The sequence below is a fragment of the Dreissena polymorpha genome, chromosome 10 (genome assembly GCF_020536995.1).
Source record: "Dreissena polymorpha isolate Duluth1 chromosome 10, UMN_Dpol_1.0, whole genome shotgun sequence".
In the NCBI taxonomy this organism is placed as follows: Eukaryota; Metazoa; Mollusca; class Bivalvia; order Myida; family Dreissenidae; genus Dreissena; species Dreissena polymorpha.
The window spans coordinates 40,669,018-40,684,444 of record NC_068364.1 but is presented as its reverse complement, the minus strand read 5'-3'; the positions used below and the strand labels follow the sequence as shown (position 1 = coordinate 40,684,444).

At 33.5% G+C, this 15,427-nt stretch overlaps 1 protein-coding gene across 6 annotated transcripts in view; it reads right to left on the bottom strand.

Annotated features, from left to right (window-relative positions):
* LOC127847645 (agrin-like) overlaps positions 1-15,427 on the bottom strand; it is a 153,938-nt gene that overhangs the window by 37,321 nt on the left and 101,190 nt on the right. For 4 of the 6 annotated variants that reach the window (XM_052379681.1, XM_052379685.1, XM_052379682.1 and 1 more), the window contains exons 3-4: positions 8,147-8,365; positions 2,031-2,243 (exon numbers count right to left, since the gene is read on the bottom strand). In XM_052379681.1, the coding sequence (XP_052235641.1) occupies positions 2,031-2,243; positions 8,147-8,365 (432 nt within the window). Of the gene's footprint in view, positions 1-2,030; positions 2,244-3,959; positions 4,481-8,146; positions 8,366-15,427 lie in introns of those variants that run through there. The other 2 variants (XM_052379686.1, XM_052379687.1) reach the window with 2 other exon arrangements.

The following is a 15,427-nucleotide window of genomic DNA, read 5'->3' as shown; positions in this document are numbered from 1 at the left end:
TATATAATATCAAATGTAAGACTATGTGTATTTTAACAACAAAGAATACCATGCAATTATATATAAACATTTATTTACACATACATATATATTAAAGTCTTAAGAAGCGCTAAGTCGCTACATCGACATCAGGAGCACCGTGTATATTGACTGTACATCGGATGTACGTTGATGTACACGCAGTAACAACATTCCACATATACCATGATAATGCGAACGTTCATTGCTAACCTATACCACACACACACACACACTGACTAAAAAACGTCTAGCTCCATAAAACTGGCCCTGATGCCTCTCAGCAAACTCACAGAAAGGAAATTAACGGGAAATCAATACACCAAGAAAGGATTTTCAATATGTCATTGGCGCCGTTACAATGTTTTTGAACAACCAGCCGTAAAGAGAAAACAACATTTACATCAGCATTCGACCCAAGAGAAAAGGCACGTCTAGAAAAGTATCAGGCAAATCTATTATATATGAAACTAACGGCAGCAGTAATACTGTTGTTGTTTCCGATGAGCTGTTACGCGTGTGTTTGATTATACATTTCAACGATAAGCAAGTGAAGCTGTGAAGTTTGTCTTGCTATTTATTGTAGGGCTTTGTATCGTTTTATCGCAATAAATTGGGTCGCGCTCTGTCAAAAGAGGGTTTAATGCATGTGCGTTAAGTGTCGTCCCATATTAGCATGTGCAGTCCGCACAGGCTATTCATGGGCGACACTTTCCGCCTAAACTGGAGATTTGCTAAGAAGAGAATTTATTTAAACGAAAAATCTCGTCCCAGATTAGCCTCGGTGGCCTGCACAGGCTAATCTTGGACGACACTGTTCCCATATGCATCGAACCCCTTTTATATAGTGTAAGGCCAATAGATATGAAATAAATTTCGTGCAATTTCGAAACATCGCCAATCATCATCTTAAAGAGTGTGTTTGACTTGCAATTTCAACGATAATCACATAATTTGTTTATAATATTATAACAATACTGTATAAATTAAAAACATGTATGTATCATTGTGAAACATCATCAATCAGCGTTTTAAAATATAAAGGACCAGTTATTATCTGCGCAGTATGTTAAGACATTTTTAGTAAAAAGGGCGTTTATTGTTAATTGTCGAAACAGTCCATGCACTTAGTAAAAATTCAAACATCAAGGTTTTAAATAGTACTGCCGTAAATTTCAATATCACATTCCCGCGTCTATAACATTCGGTCACATTGCAATGTTACCATGACCTCCCGTATGGAACACGTGGTCGTCACGATCTGGACGATAGCAAACAGTTACGTGATTGTATCAGTATTTCACGTTAAAACAATACAAAGGCTCTATGTACTGCTTTAATCATAGCTTGTATAGAGGATGTACAATACACCATAAAAGAGATTTCAAAAATGCATAGGTAGTTCGAGTAACATAACTATACCTTGTTAAGCATTTATGAAACATATCCCGTATTTACATTTAAGACTTGTATTATCACGCGTACCAAAATGTGGGGATGTTTAATTGGCAAAAATAAGAAAATACTGTCAAAATAAAGTATTACCGTATGCATAGCTCGATGCTTATGCGTATCCCCGACTATATTGTAAAATATGCCTAAATTAGCTTATCATAAAAGTCATAAACTATGTTTTTTATAAAAATATTAATATACAATGCGAACACATAGTTGCTGTGTTCGCACGCATGCTTCAGAAATTATACAGTTCGTTTGTGTGGTTGATAAGCTATAGTCAGCAGATTTAATGCAATATATAATATATAGATATTATCCCTACATCATATCGTATCTATTACATAACATAGCATATCTGCGACTAAATTATTTAATGTATGATATATTATATAAAGTACTTAGACCTAGAAAACTTAATATACACGCTATTATATATAGTAAGTAACGTTACATTACATACAGCATGTACAGAGCGGTTAATAATGCGCAGCATGTGATAGTAAACTCTTACCCATTCACAATGTACTTTACAGTGCATTACGTTAAATACGTACCTCTACATTTGCCATCATAAACGACCAGTAATTCTCGGCCACTGGTGCACGCCTGTTTCTTCAGTAGACAGTCGTTGCTATACGTCTGTCCATCACTACCGCATACGTGCGACACCACGGCGGGGCAGTTGCTCTCACAGGAACACGACGGCTTCCGATCCCTATCCAGTTTGCACACTTGGTTGCCCTCGCACTTGATTCCGTCACACGGATCTGAGCATAAATGAAGCAAAATTTGGACGTTGTGTTTAAAATTTAAAACATCTGTAAATGCAACGACTGATCAATATAGAAAATACGAGATTCTAGAAACATTTTCAAGAAAGAGAAACGTGTTTTAATCTATTTTTATTGATAAAGGCAAGTAAACGCCAAATGCATTTATAACACAGGATAAAAAACAATCCATAGTTTAACAATAACAATATTAAATTCGCGGTCATAGTTTCTATAAGTTTACATAACTTAAAAACCTTGCTGATGCTTTAAGCCCACGTTTGAAAGCATTGACCATCAAAATCGCAAACGTGGAAATAAAGTAAATTAATATAAAACAGAACTTATCTTCTGACCATTTTGGCGGCTATTAGTTATGTTACCAAACATATATATTGAACCATCAACAGCCTTTTATAAATTAAACTATACATAACATATTTTAAAAATGCTATTTTAAGTGTATATTTATGAATGTGTTGATTATTTCCAGTTGTTAGAAAAAACAAAGTAGTTCAATTAAATATAAGTGTTACTAATAAATTTTACTCATATGTAATGGAACACGTAAACAATACACATTTTATGTTCAATGTATTACATTAAACAAATAACCATATATTGACATTCATTTTGCATCATTCAAAACAATTTTCGTTTGAGTGTTTGTTGATAATATAGCCTGCATTACAATTGTTATTAAATTAAATATTTCATTAGATCAAACATGTTTGGTATGGCGTAACTAAGGGTTGTTGAATGCGGTTTAAGCATATTTTGAGCCATACATTCTTTTCCGGGTTTAACTTTATGTTTTGTGACCATACAAAATATACTTTTGTTATAGTTCACATTATTATATATGCAATAAAACAAAAATACTGATAATTTTCAAAGATAAAGTGATTTAAATAAAGAAAGTAACAACACAAGACGAATGTTAAGTATACATCTAGCATGAAAACAATTAAAGTCATGTTTTGTTTACATTTTAATACAGAAATGGTGTACAAAAATACTCTCATAAAGTTATAAAACATTACATTCTTTTTACATGATACATACATGAACACTTGAACAATAATTTTTCATGATACATGCATCATACATGTGTTTTTGATAAAAACACTTCAAGCATGTTCTAAAAAGTATGTCTTTTAAAGTTTCCATAAAAGCTTAGATAGACAATGTCCCTTTCAAAACATCGCAGCACACGATAATCGATGCAATACCACCACGACCGTTATCGATTTAAGCATTGTCGCAGACGCATACTCACCGAATCTCTTGAAGCCCTCTAAATCCAGTTATGTGATTTTGCGGAACGCTGTGGCGGCAAATCGATGAACATTAAAGTATTTTACCAAGTCTTCCAGTCCCTTTGGTATCAATTATTCACATTTGATCGTAGGTGGGCTGTCGTTAAACGCACTTAAAAGCTTTTGTGCAACTGTCTTAAGATTTATTAAATAAGTAAATGATTCGCCGGGAATGGGGTTTTTAACGATAGTTTGCAAAGTTGCAGGGAAAGTTTTGCATACGATAGATTAAAAAAGTTGAATTGCTTAAGTTGGTTTTAGTTTTTTAGCTATGTAAAATTGCATAACTTTTTAACGTTTAACGCATTGATAAATTTATATACCAATAAATGCACTTATAATAAGCCATATTTGGGTCCTTAAATGTTCAAAAAAATATATTTCATCAACTTACCACATTTGCCGTAATATTTGACTACGATTTTCGTAAGACTTATACAAGAAGCCCGTTTCATTTCACAGTTGTTCTTGTAGTCCTTGCCGTCACTTCCACATATTGGCTTACTCCCGAAACTGTCACCGTAATCGTAGCATGTCTCCTCGCATTGGCACCTAGCTGATAAGCCATCCTTAGATATTACGCAAATAGCGCCATAATGACAGGTTTCATTTTCGCAGGGATTGCGCTTGCCAGGAGGGAATGCATAGCAACCGTCACAAACAGGAAGTATGATATGCACTAATGTTACTATAAATAGCAACGTGTATTCAGGTTTTGAGCAAAACAAGTCTCGTAGGATCTTATTTAGCGCGTGTTTCATAGGTCGTTTAATGTTGTCTCTTTTTCGGTTGATGCTATGTCCTTCGCAATCAACCTTCTGGTTACTTCGTCTTTCCGTGCGTTCAAAAAGTAAATTATATGAGTTTGAATACATTTTCTCAAGTATCAATAAGACATGTTATTCCAAACTAAGGTGAGTTTTACCGCTTCAGCAGTTGACGACCAATGTATTGATACCACATGTATTTTTTAATCCGAAGATTAACAATAACTTCCACGCTATGCGTATGGTTTGAAGAATCACTGATAAAACGCTTATATTCCCATTTAAATATATATGAAATGTACTGCGTCTACCATCCGATATGTTAACAAGTTAGCTTTTATAACAATGGATACATATTCGATGCATTACAACGAAAGCTGCGCAAGACCGCTCTATCATGTTCACATTTCCAGAAATAAGACTTCCCATCTAAGCTTGCGGCTATTGATTATATCAAACATTCCAGTTATATGGACGCCGTATTTTATCTTCTTGACTGTATTTAAACAATCAACGCGCGGTGTGCCTTACGTTCCTGTGGGACAACATTCCAATACTTTGTTGCTCGCGCATAGCCTCACATGCGGCGATATTAGGAAAGCAGTACTGACGGCGTCGCTGTTGGTTTTGGCGTCATGCAGGACAATCGATAGATCCGCAATCGCTGATGTGTAAGCCAATGATCAAAATTAGAAAGCCATAATAGCTATGAACATATCGAGTTGATGCGTTGATAAAAGGAACGTTGTTGCATGAGCCAGACATTTTATCTTTGATATAAAAATCGCAACGTTGCGATAATTGTGGCAAGCGATATTATTTTCTGTTCAGACAATATCACTGTTTGCTATCTACGCGTCAATGATCAGTGTGTAGGATTTTATATTGCTCGTGTTGTTCAATGGTCGTTTTGTTTTTCATAATGTCGTCGTACAAAATGCACAAACATTTCAAAAGACATATGGGGTTTATTTCATGTGCGTAAAGTGTCGGTCCAGTTTAGCTTGGGCAGTCCACAGCGTCTGATCCGGGAAGACAATTTCCGCTTTTATGATATCTTTCGTTTCAAGAAAGTCTCTTCTTAGCAAAAATCAAGTTAATACGGAAAGTGTCGTCCCTGATTAGCTTGTGCGGAGTGTTGTCCCTGATTAGCCTGTGTGGACTTTTACAAACATGCATTAAACTCCCTTTTCACATAGCACGGTTCGAATATAATGTTGATTATAGTATAAGGGGGTCATATATACAAGGGCTGTCGTCAGGGTAAAAGAGCATTTACTCATTCGTGTTGCATCTATTTGTATGCATAATGAGTATGACACTCTTGTTTTCCATGAGTTACAGTGAATAATACATGACGGTGACGTATATTTTAATGTTAAACATGTTCTACGTCTTTGCTTCTCTATACACTAAAATATTGCATGTTTTTCCTATGCTCTCAATGTTAAACTATTGTGTGTATTTGTTGTATAACATGCAAATATTCTCTCCCTTTAAATGTTAAAAAGGCTGTATAATATGTAGCCCCTTCAACTATGAACCTCTTGATGTACTTTGTATAGCTGGTGCCCATAAGTTCATGTTATGCAAGAACTGAGCTTACGATTGATAAACTTAGGCATGTTAGTTTTTATTGGCTGATGATCAGTGATGGATTGCGATGTTACACATCGGAGTCATATATATAGGATATAATAAGGTCGATGTACGAGTATAACGCAATTAAGTCCAAAGTCAAACACTGTAACGAATTTAGTGATAGCTACATCTACGAATGCATGCTTGGAGTGAGACAGGGTGAATGTTTACCTCCATTTTTATCTTCCATGTATTTAAATATGTCTAAGAGTCAGAATCTTATAATACAATAGAAGGTATTGATGTCAATGCGTTTTAAAATTATTTTTTTTACTTTATGCTGATTATATTATTATTTTGGCAACACGGCAGAAGATTTACAACACGGCTCAGATTCAATTCTTCCGTTCCTATAGGCGATACAAAGTGTAATGTGTGTATTATATAAAAAGATGAATTTCATATTGTTTTTTAGTGTAGGATGTATTCAGAATTAAGATCTCAGGATATACCGTTGTATTACAGACACCCACCTCACATGCACAAGTTTATGAAGTTACTAACAACTGAAAATCAAACGTTGCTACAAAAACAATGTTGTTTCATATATAAACCATTTTTAGTAAATAATATAAATACATAAAAATTATGTTCCGTGTTGACATATGCATGTGTTAAACTGTCGCTTCACCGTCAGTTAAATAGTATTTGCATGTGTGTTTGTTTTGTTGTTGTTGTTGTTTTAATCAATTGTCAGCATTATCTTTTCAATGAAACATAAACATATATACTATCGATAGTTATAAATATAAAACCCAGTATTTCATAATACATGGATGTTTTTTTTTTCAGTGAAATGTATTTTTACTTTGTTTATTTATAAACTATTTACTTAGTAAAACTGAATGCTCACTATGTCCATTTGTTTTTATTGCGTTCTGGATGTATTTAAATAAACTTGTTGTTAAACTTGTTGTTGTTAAACACAATCAATAACTGTTATTCAACTCACCGAAACATGACATAACTATAATGGTCCTTTAATACAAACTACTTTAAGATAAACAGGCTAATCAAGGACGACACTTTCCGCCTAAACTTGATTTTCGGTAAGGAGGGACTTCCTTAAAACTAAAAATACCATAAAAGAGGAAAGTGTCGTCCCTGATTAGCATGTGGAGACTTCACAGGTTTATATGGGAAGACACTTTACGCACATGCATTTAGCCCAGTTTTCTCAGAACGGGGCTCAAATGTTTTCGTTTCTGTCTAAAAAATAGAACGGGGTGCTCCGCATAGTCGCTTGGAACAGTACGGATATTTACCAGACAGGAGTCAAAACAGCAGTCCGCTTTCCCAGCTATCGAATACCGAAACGTTAAATACAGATTGCCTGTCGAGCATTGTAATACAACAGTCGATATACTCACAAATTTTAGCCAGAACATTTATACCGTAAGTCTATAATAAAATGCTCATCTTGTGCGAGTAAGGGATTTGATCATATAAACCCGGTTTTAAATACATTTGTATTGATATAAATTTTCATTAACACATTAAAAAGACCCTATCTACGTCTATGGTACAAGATATAAATTTTAAAACAATTTTAAACAAAAATAATTTATAGTGAAACTTTCATAACGATATATCGTTAATACATATCCGGATAATGAATCGCAGACAACTCTTGATAGAGAAGATCTTGTCCATATAGTTATAACGTCCCTTTCAAAACATACGTTAGATAAAATGATACGAATCTTCAAGACGAATGCTTAAATGTTTGTTAACATGTCGTTAAAAGAAACAGTATAATGTCCTTCTAATGTTACATTCGTTGTTATATTTCTGATTCAACATAATAGAAATACGAACAATAAAATTCGGAAAAAAAATTCCTCTGTCATCATATTTTTAGAGTGAAAGTAATTTTCTTTGATGTACTGATTTACCTCTCAACGAGTTTAACACTAACTAATCAGAAAGTGACCGATACCAAAATCTCCGGTTTCCAGAAATCAGAAATTCACGAATTAAGGAGTCCACCAAACGTCATTTTTTGAAAAAAAATTACAAAAAAATTACGTGCCTCAGAATATAAATACTTTTAAGGTATTTTCCCCTCAAAAGATGCGATTCGCACAGTGTTCATCGTGTTGCCTGTGGGCGATGAATTCTATTGCGCTTGAACACCTTGCTATCACTTCGCACATACATGCGACCCACTTACCGTTGCAAGGTCCTTCATACTGCAGTTTGATGCGTCGCTGTGAGGTACAGCTGTGTAGCTCAATGTGACAGGAACTCGCGTACGTTCGTCCGTCTGAACCGCATACCGGAAACTCCAGACTGTCGACACATGATTCGAGACATTTGCAGTACGGTGTTTGCGTTGTTTCATTTACCAAACAGGTGGCGTGGAAGGCACAGAAATAACCGAGGCATGGGGCTGAAGTTAGATAAATATAAAATCCTTAGTAGAGTATTGTGTTAGTATAGTGTACTTGCAAGTTACGATATCAGGAAAAAGGCGGTCATTTGCAAATGCATCCCATAGCCGCATTCCGATGCATACGGCTATATTTATTAACACCAAACACCTTAAACACCATATCAAATCTCTTAAATGAGAATGTTATACATTTTTTTTATGAATTGCAATTATGTTAATACACGCACAACATATTCGCGAGGGACTGTTCGTACATGAGCATATTTATATGAATCGGTTGGTCATGATATTATAAATAGATAAAAAAAAAAATATATATATATATACATATCAGAATCGAATATCTGTTGTGTTGCTGTTTGAAAACACAAGTTAACGCATACATTAAGTACTTGATTGACTGTCGGAAAAAACCCAAATAAACTATAATTCAAATTTCATATCGACGATATGAAAACATGTCAACATATGTAAGAAAACATTAGTAGACAACTGGAGCTTGTGATTTTTTTCTATGCGATAATTATGTTTACGCGTAAACTTATTCTACTTGCTACAAAAGAACGGAAAATAAACAAGCACACACAAACATAATTAAAATTTTTGTTTCCAAAAGGCTCGTGTGAATTTTACGCACACAAACATGTTGGAGCTGTGTGTTTTTTAAATGCCATATTAAACAACAGATTAGGCCACGATTCTGATGTTACATCTCATGGGAATTCAATTGCAGTTACACCATAAACAATAAAATGATATAAATGTATACTTGTTATATTCGGTAATAACACTATTTTTTGTACAAACTATCCTATCAAGACGGTTCTCGGTCCGAAATATATGCTTTGTACACCATTACTATTATCATTCTTTAAAAGACATTTGCGAAGAAGACTTGGCGTAACATATTATCAGACAAAGTCCGAACGTCAGCCAACGTGTTTGGCAGCGAAACTAGTAATTTCATAAGAAATATCTCAATTTCTTTGTACATCTCGTGTATTTATGCTAAATGTGTCACAAAGTTCAATCAATGGATGCTGGAAAATGCCAACATATTGTCTGAAATCTTTCAATACGTAACTGATTGTTGCGATGTGGCAGAAATTTAGGGCAGCAAATGTTAAAAGCATAAAAACACCGATTGTTCTAAGCATCGTACGAAATCAGTTGGAAAATATTGTTAAGAACACTTTTCCACCACAAGACAATACATGCACACGTTGAACAAATTAACCACTCATTTGCATATTACCGAGTAACTAAATTAACATAAATTAATGTTAAACATTCTTTAAGGTTATGTGCACCAAAATTGTGCACTCGACACGGTAGGACTTACAACTCACGCGGATCCCTAAAATACTAACGATGTTTGGTCATGAACTCAGCGCGATTCAAACTAAATATTCCTTGACAACAATTCATTACCAATCCTTCTTTATACAATTTACTTATGATAGTGTTTAACAAGCGCTGTTAATATCTTATAAGACAATTTCCAGAGAGCTTAATATATGTCGATGTACATAAACCGCCACGCAATACATTGAATATCAAGGTTTTAGAAGTGCTGTTTTAACAATTAATGAAGTCGTTTGTTTTTTAAACAATTAAACGTGCTATACACAACACACACTGATCTTTTATTGTAAATAAATTATGCCTGTTATTTAACTCAAATGGCAACAGCTACATGTAAGTGCAACTAAATACAATTTTGAGAAATTTGCATTTTGTTATTTTAATGCGAGACGCAAAGTCATGATTTTCAGCAAGACTAATGCTCCCGTAATTATCCGCAGCAAATCGAATGCACTAAAATCATCGTCAATCCGACAGAGTTGAGTTCTGAACATCCGTCAAACAGTAGTCTTGAAATTAAACAGCAAACGAGCAATGGTGTAATATTTAATTGAATGGTTGTGATTTAAATCCCGTTTAAAGGCAGAAAAATGTGCCAATGTTTGAACAGCATATACAAAACAATTATCGATTAGGCACACTGGAATCGCAAAATTGCAAGTAAAGTAATTGATCTGAAAATCAGTGTTCGGCAATATGCAAGGCCTTGTTCCCACATATGAACATCCATCATTGAATACAGAGTAAATCAGTTATCACAATAACACAAATAACTGTAAATGCTTCCAAAGGTAGCTGCAGGAATGAGCTTGTTGACGTTTACTTGTTCTTATTTGCATCCAAATATTGTAATTCTAAGGTGACGAACAATGGACGTAGATTTGAAAACGTCTCTGTCTCTATTATACTTTTTACTTCCATTTGTCGGCACAGATTGTAATACAAAAAGTTTGCATTTACATTCAAGCACCTAAATGTTATGTTCTGTTTCATACATTGTGCATAAGAAAGTAAAAAGAGCACGCGATTTTAAACCAGAAGCAGAGTAAATAGCTTCATAACATGTTAAACCATTAATAATGTATTATTTTCAACATAAATATACCTTATACGTTATATATGCAAATAATCGCGTAGTCGAGACGAAATGTAAAATAATGCCTTAAATAACTATAACGCTCAATAATATTAAAACACATCACTGCATCTCAAATTATCAACGTTTCTAAAGAGATCTGATTCATTTATTGAAATAATACACTACATTATTTATCACTCTGTCTAAAACACACCAGCTTCCGTTTCATTGTTCGTACACTCCTCTTACCACTAATGGACACATGTCTGCCCATAGTTAGGACAACACTTTGCAAGAACATACCATGCCTATGGTGTACTTAGTAACACTGCTTGAGATATTTCATTGTAACATTGTGTAAATAACTGATTCAAATAATACAAAATACGCTTTTTAATGGATTCAAAATCGCCCTACGCGCATTAGATGCCGAATACTCTAACTACTGCGGTACACAAAAATGCGTTCTAAACTTTAACGATGAATCGGATTTCTTCTAAATTTAAAACATCAATAATGAAATTGTATTTAAATATTTAATAACTTTGAATCAAGCAGAACTTCAATTAATTGATTAGATCTGGGGAGACAGAATGCAGTTCATACTGTCATTTGAAATTCAGATATACATCAAAGGAGTACACGGCCGCAATAGCATGCTTTACTCTAAATCGGAAATATAGCGACTCCTTTCTAATTGCGATTAAGCAATACATAATTTATACAACAATGAGGAATTTTTAGAGGTTTTATATCACAAAATTATATTGGATTGAGAGTTTTAATACACAGGTGACTTTGTTATTATAACCATCACGTATGTATATTTTTTCCGTTTATACGTAAAGTTTTTAAATTATGTAATTGTGGCATTTTTTTCTTCATTTTATTTCATCAAACAATTGACACATGTGATCTATAATTAACAGTCGTGCTGTTTGCATTAAATACTTAACTTTGTTATTTGTTTTACTTGTAGTAAGAAAGTGTTCTGTGTAGTTTATAAATTATTATAAAAAATCTTATAAAGCTGAACAACAACTAATGTCAATTATTTCAAAATATATATCACCAGTAAACAATTAAATGTCGCGGTTATCTACAGCAAACATTTTTTAACTTGTAAATGCTTCCTTGTACAAACTAACGCAGTTCAATTCGATTTGGATAGAATGTCCATGAATGCATCATCTCTAATCCCTCAAAGGTAATGAATAATGCATCAGCATGTCTGCAGAGATGCTGCAATTCGTGACAATTAATTTTTTTTATTGTCTCGGTGTCGAGTAACAGATGCGAACCTATCATGTTGCATAGTCTGATATTTAATTGTAGGCTCATCATCATAAATCCATGTATGCCTTGCGTCTAGAAATATGGCCTTGGCAAACAGCGTAGAACCAGAATAGAATAATTGAATTTTGGAATATAGTTGACTCTTTCTTCTAGGTATTGCGGACATATTAGTATGACATGTTACTCATCTTCGATATCGTTACAGTTACACATGGGGCATATTCTTTCGTTCCGGTCAATATTATGATGTCTGCCTGTTTCAATTAACAAGTTATGGGATGAGAGACGCATTTTGTCAATAATCCTTCTAAGTTTTTTATTTTCAATTATATCTAAATACGGCGAACTGTCGAATGTAGGTTTTAATTCTTTATACATATTTAACGACGTTGAAGAATCAATGGTAGTCCTCCATTTAGCTACATACTGATCTGGCAATCTTATTTTTAATAAAGGGATGAATTTTTCGATATTTATAGATTCAGGGAATAACCATACATCTCCAAATCCTGAGTGGTTAAGAATATCGCGCACTTTTGATGACCAATTCACTGTATTTTTTCTATAAGCAATTTCTGGTCTTTGCATAAATTATAACAGTGTGTAGAATACAGTTACTTTGCTTTGTTTGATAAAGTTTTAGAAATTATTTAACAATTCTTAAATAACGTCCAATGATTAAAGGGAAACGACCAACTACCGCATACAATGACAATGAATTAGTTGACATCTTTACATTTAATAATCTTTTACAAAATATCATGTGAACACGTTCAATATTATTGGCAGTTTTGGACCCCAATACTTCACAATTATAATTCAAAATTGACACAACATAGGAATCGAATAACTTGAACATGATATTAATTGGGACTTCCATCTCTTTTGTTATAGAGAACAATCTATTCATTGCTCTTGTCGCTTTACCATACAAGGTGTTTGTGGCTGGTATGTATGATCCGCCACTAGATAGGACGATACCTTAATAATTAAAGTTACTGACTATTTCAATTTCATTGCCTTTGAATGTCCATTTATATTTTTTGTCCACAGATATTTTTGAAAATGTTGTTTGTTGAATCTTCCGACGATTCACTTTGTCAGCTCAATCAATGCGGTCAGTTATTAATTACCTCTTAAGCAAGCAAATACTATCTACTTGTTTTATCTTCAAAGCGCACACACCTCTGCTTATAACGGACACCTGCTTTTCTTGAATGAGTGATAAAGGAGAATTGGGCGAATAGTCGTCGAAATAAAATCATCACCAATCGCCATTTAACGTAAGTAGATATCTAAATCATAATACCAGCATCACCAATCGCCATTTAACGTAAGTAGATATCTAAATCATAATACCAGTATCGATAATCCAGCTTTTTAAAATATAGTGTCTTCTTAAACTTCCAATCAAACGCTAGTACATGGTGTGTCCAGTTTTATGTGTGTTTCAAGGTTCGTAATTGTAAATAGTTCGCCCACTTTAACGTTAAATATTGTATCTGAGTCTGAGCGCATTTGTATAAAATCCATGCCTTTAAATAAATTGAAATGTATAATATAAATGCTATTTGTATTCTTATGTTTCATCTTAAACAACGTATTTACGACATAACATGCCCATAGAAACACAATTATTTCTTAAATATCATCAAGTCGTTTAAGACATTGCAAGACACGGGCATGTAGTTGGATGAACAATGTTAATCTTTTAAAAATATGCGTAATAAACAAGTTGGGAAAGCGCTGCTTTGTAATTTGTATCACCAACAGATTTTCTATATCAAATAAGATTTTTAATGCATGCATACCAAATGCATAGGTAATACTCAACAGCAGAAAGTTATACCATGAAAGATCTTTTTAACGTCTTGCCATTTTATTGGACAGATTTATGACACTAATCCTTAGTAATCTTGAACGTTATACACCCAACTTGAATATAACAAACACAATCACAAAACGCCAGCGAGGTTGGAACCTTTGGTTAAAAGCTTGCTGGTCTTATTGTTCAAATAGACGGAATACAATTATTGCAACCCAAACACAATTTACCTTACTATTGCTTGTTTGACTGCGGCAATCAATCTTGACCGTCTAATATTTTATCTTGATAATATATGATATGTGGAATAAAGATGAATTCTGGAGATCTAAGTCACTTTTACATATTGTTACATGGTTTGTATCTGTGTACTATAGAGGAAATTAGTACATAATAATTAAAAGTCAAATGTAAGACGTAATTTCAGAAAGTTGTATTGTTTACAACTATGTTAAACGTTACTTTTACAACAGGCGGTTCCAAAGAGGAAAAAGTTTACGAGCATCGTCATTACTTTATCGAGATTACGGATGTAATTAAGTATCCACGACATATGTTATCAAATTAAAAATAGTCACCATCGTTTTATCGCATTGTCGCTATGGTACTATCGCATTGTTGCCATCGTACTATCGCACTATTGCATTGTCGCCCTCTGGATTTTAATGTTTGAACACGATGGCCCTAACTATATTACGTAATAATCAGAACTGTTTATTTTCGTATTCTTAAGTGATACAATGGAATCAAAATAAAAAAATAATATTCCAGCATAAAATATAATCATGGTTACCTGTTAATAAGTTAATACCATGGTTAAAGCTTTACTCTCCACCAACAAATTGAGGGTTAAAAAATCGGTGTATTTAATTGTCCTTTATATTCAAAACCAGACACAATAAAACTATTTAAACAACATTTACTTGCAACTAAATATATATATCATAAGATTGTTATAGAAATTGAACAGTATTATACGTTCATATTAATTTGTTCCACTGAGAATTTAAATACTCATTAGTTACGGACACCTAAATGCAACTTAATGAGCAGAGAGTTAACAAAATGAATATGCTACCAGCTATATAACTGCTAAAACAAGACATACTATCATATGGTACAAATAACAGAACACCATCTTGCGTCCCATGAAGATTACACACTCAGCAGCACTAGCACAGAATCCTTATCAACCCATGCGGTCCCTTAAATAGGCAAATTAGCCACGTCCAAACAATCACGCACACAATAAACGTACTAGATAAGTCACATACTTTGCTAAAAGTATTTAGATCATATTTACACGTTATATTAACATAATAGAAATAAAATAATTTGCATTTCTATTAAATTACCATTTAACAATTCAATGATATTCTGAAAACCATAATTATTGGTATCAAATTCTCTATACAAGAACTAGTTGAACATGATAGATATATATTTCATTTTGAAACTTCGGACGACAGAAGTTCAATATTAATCTGTAACGATG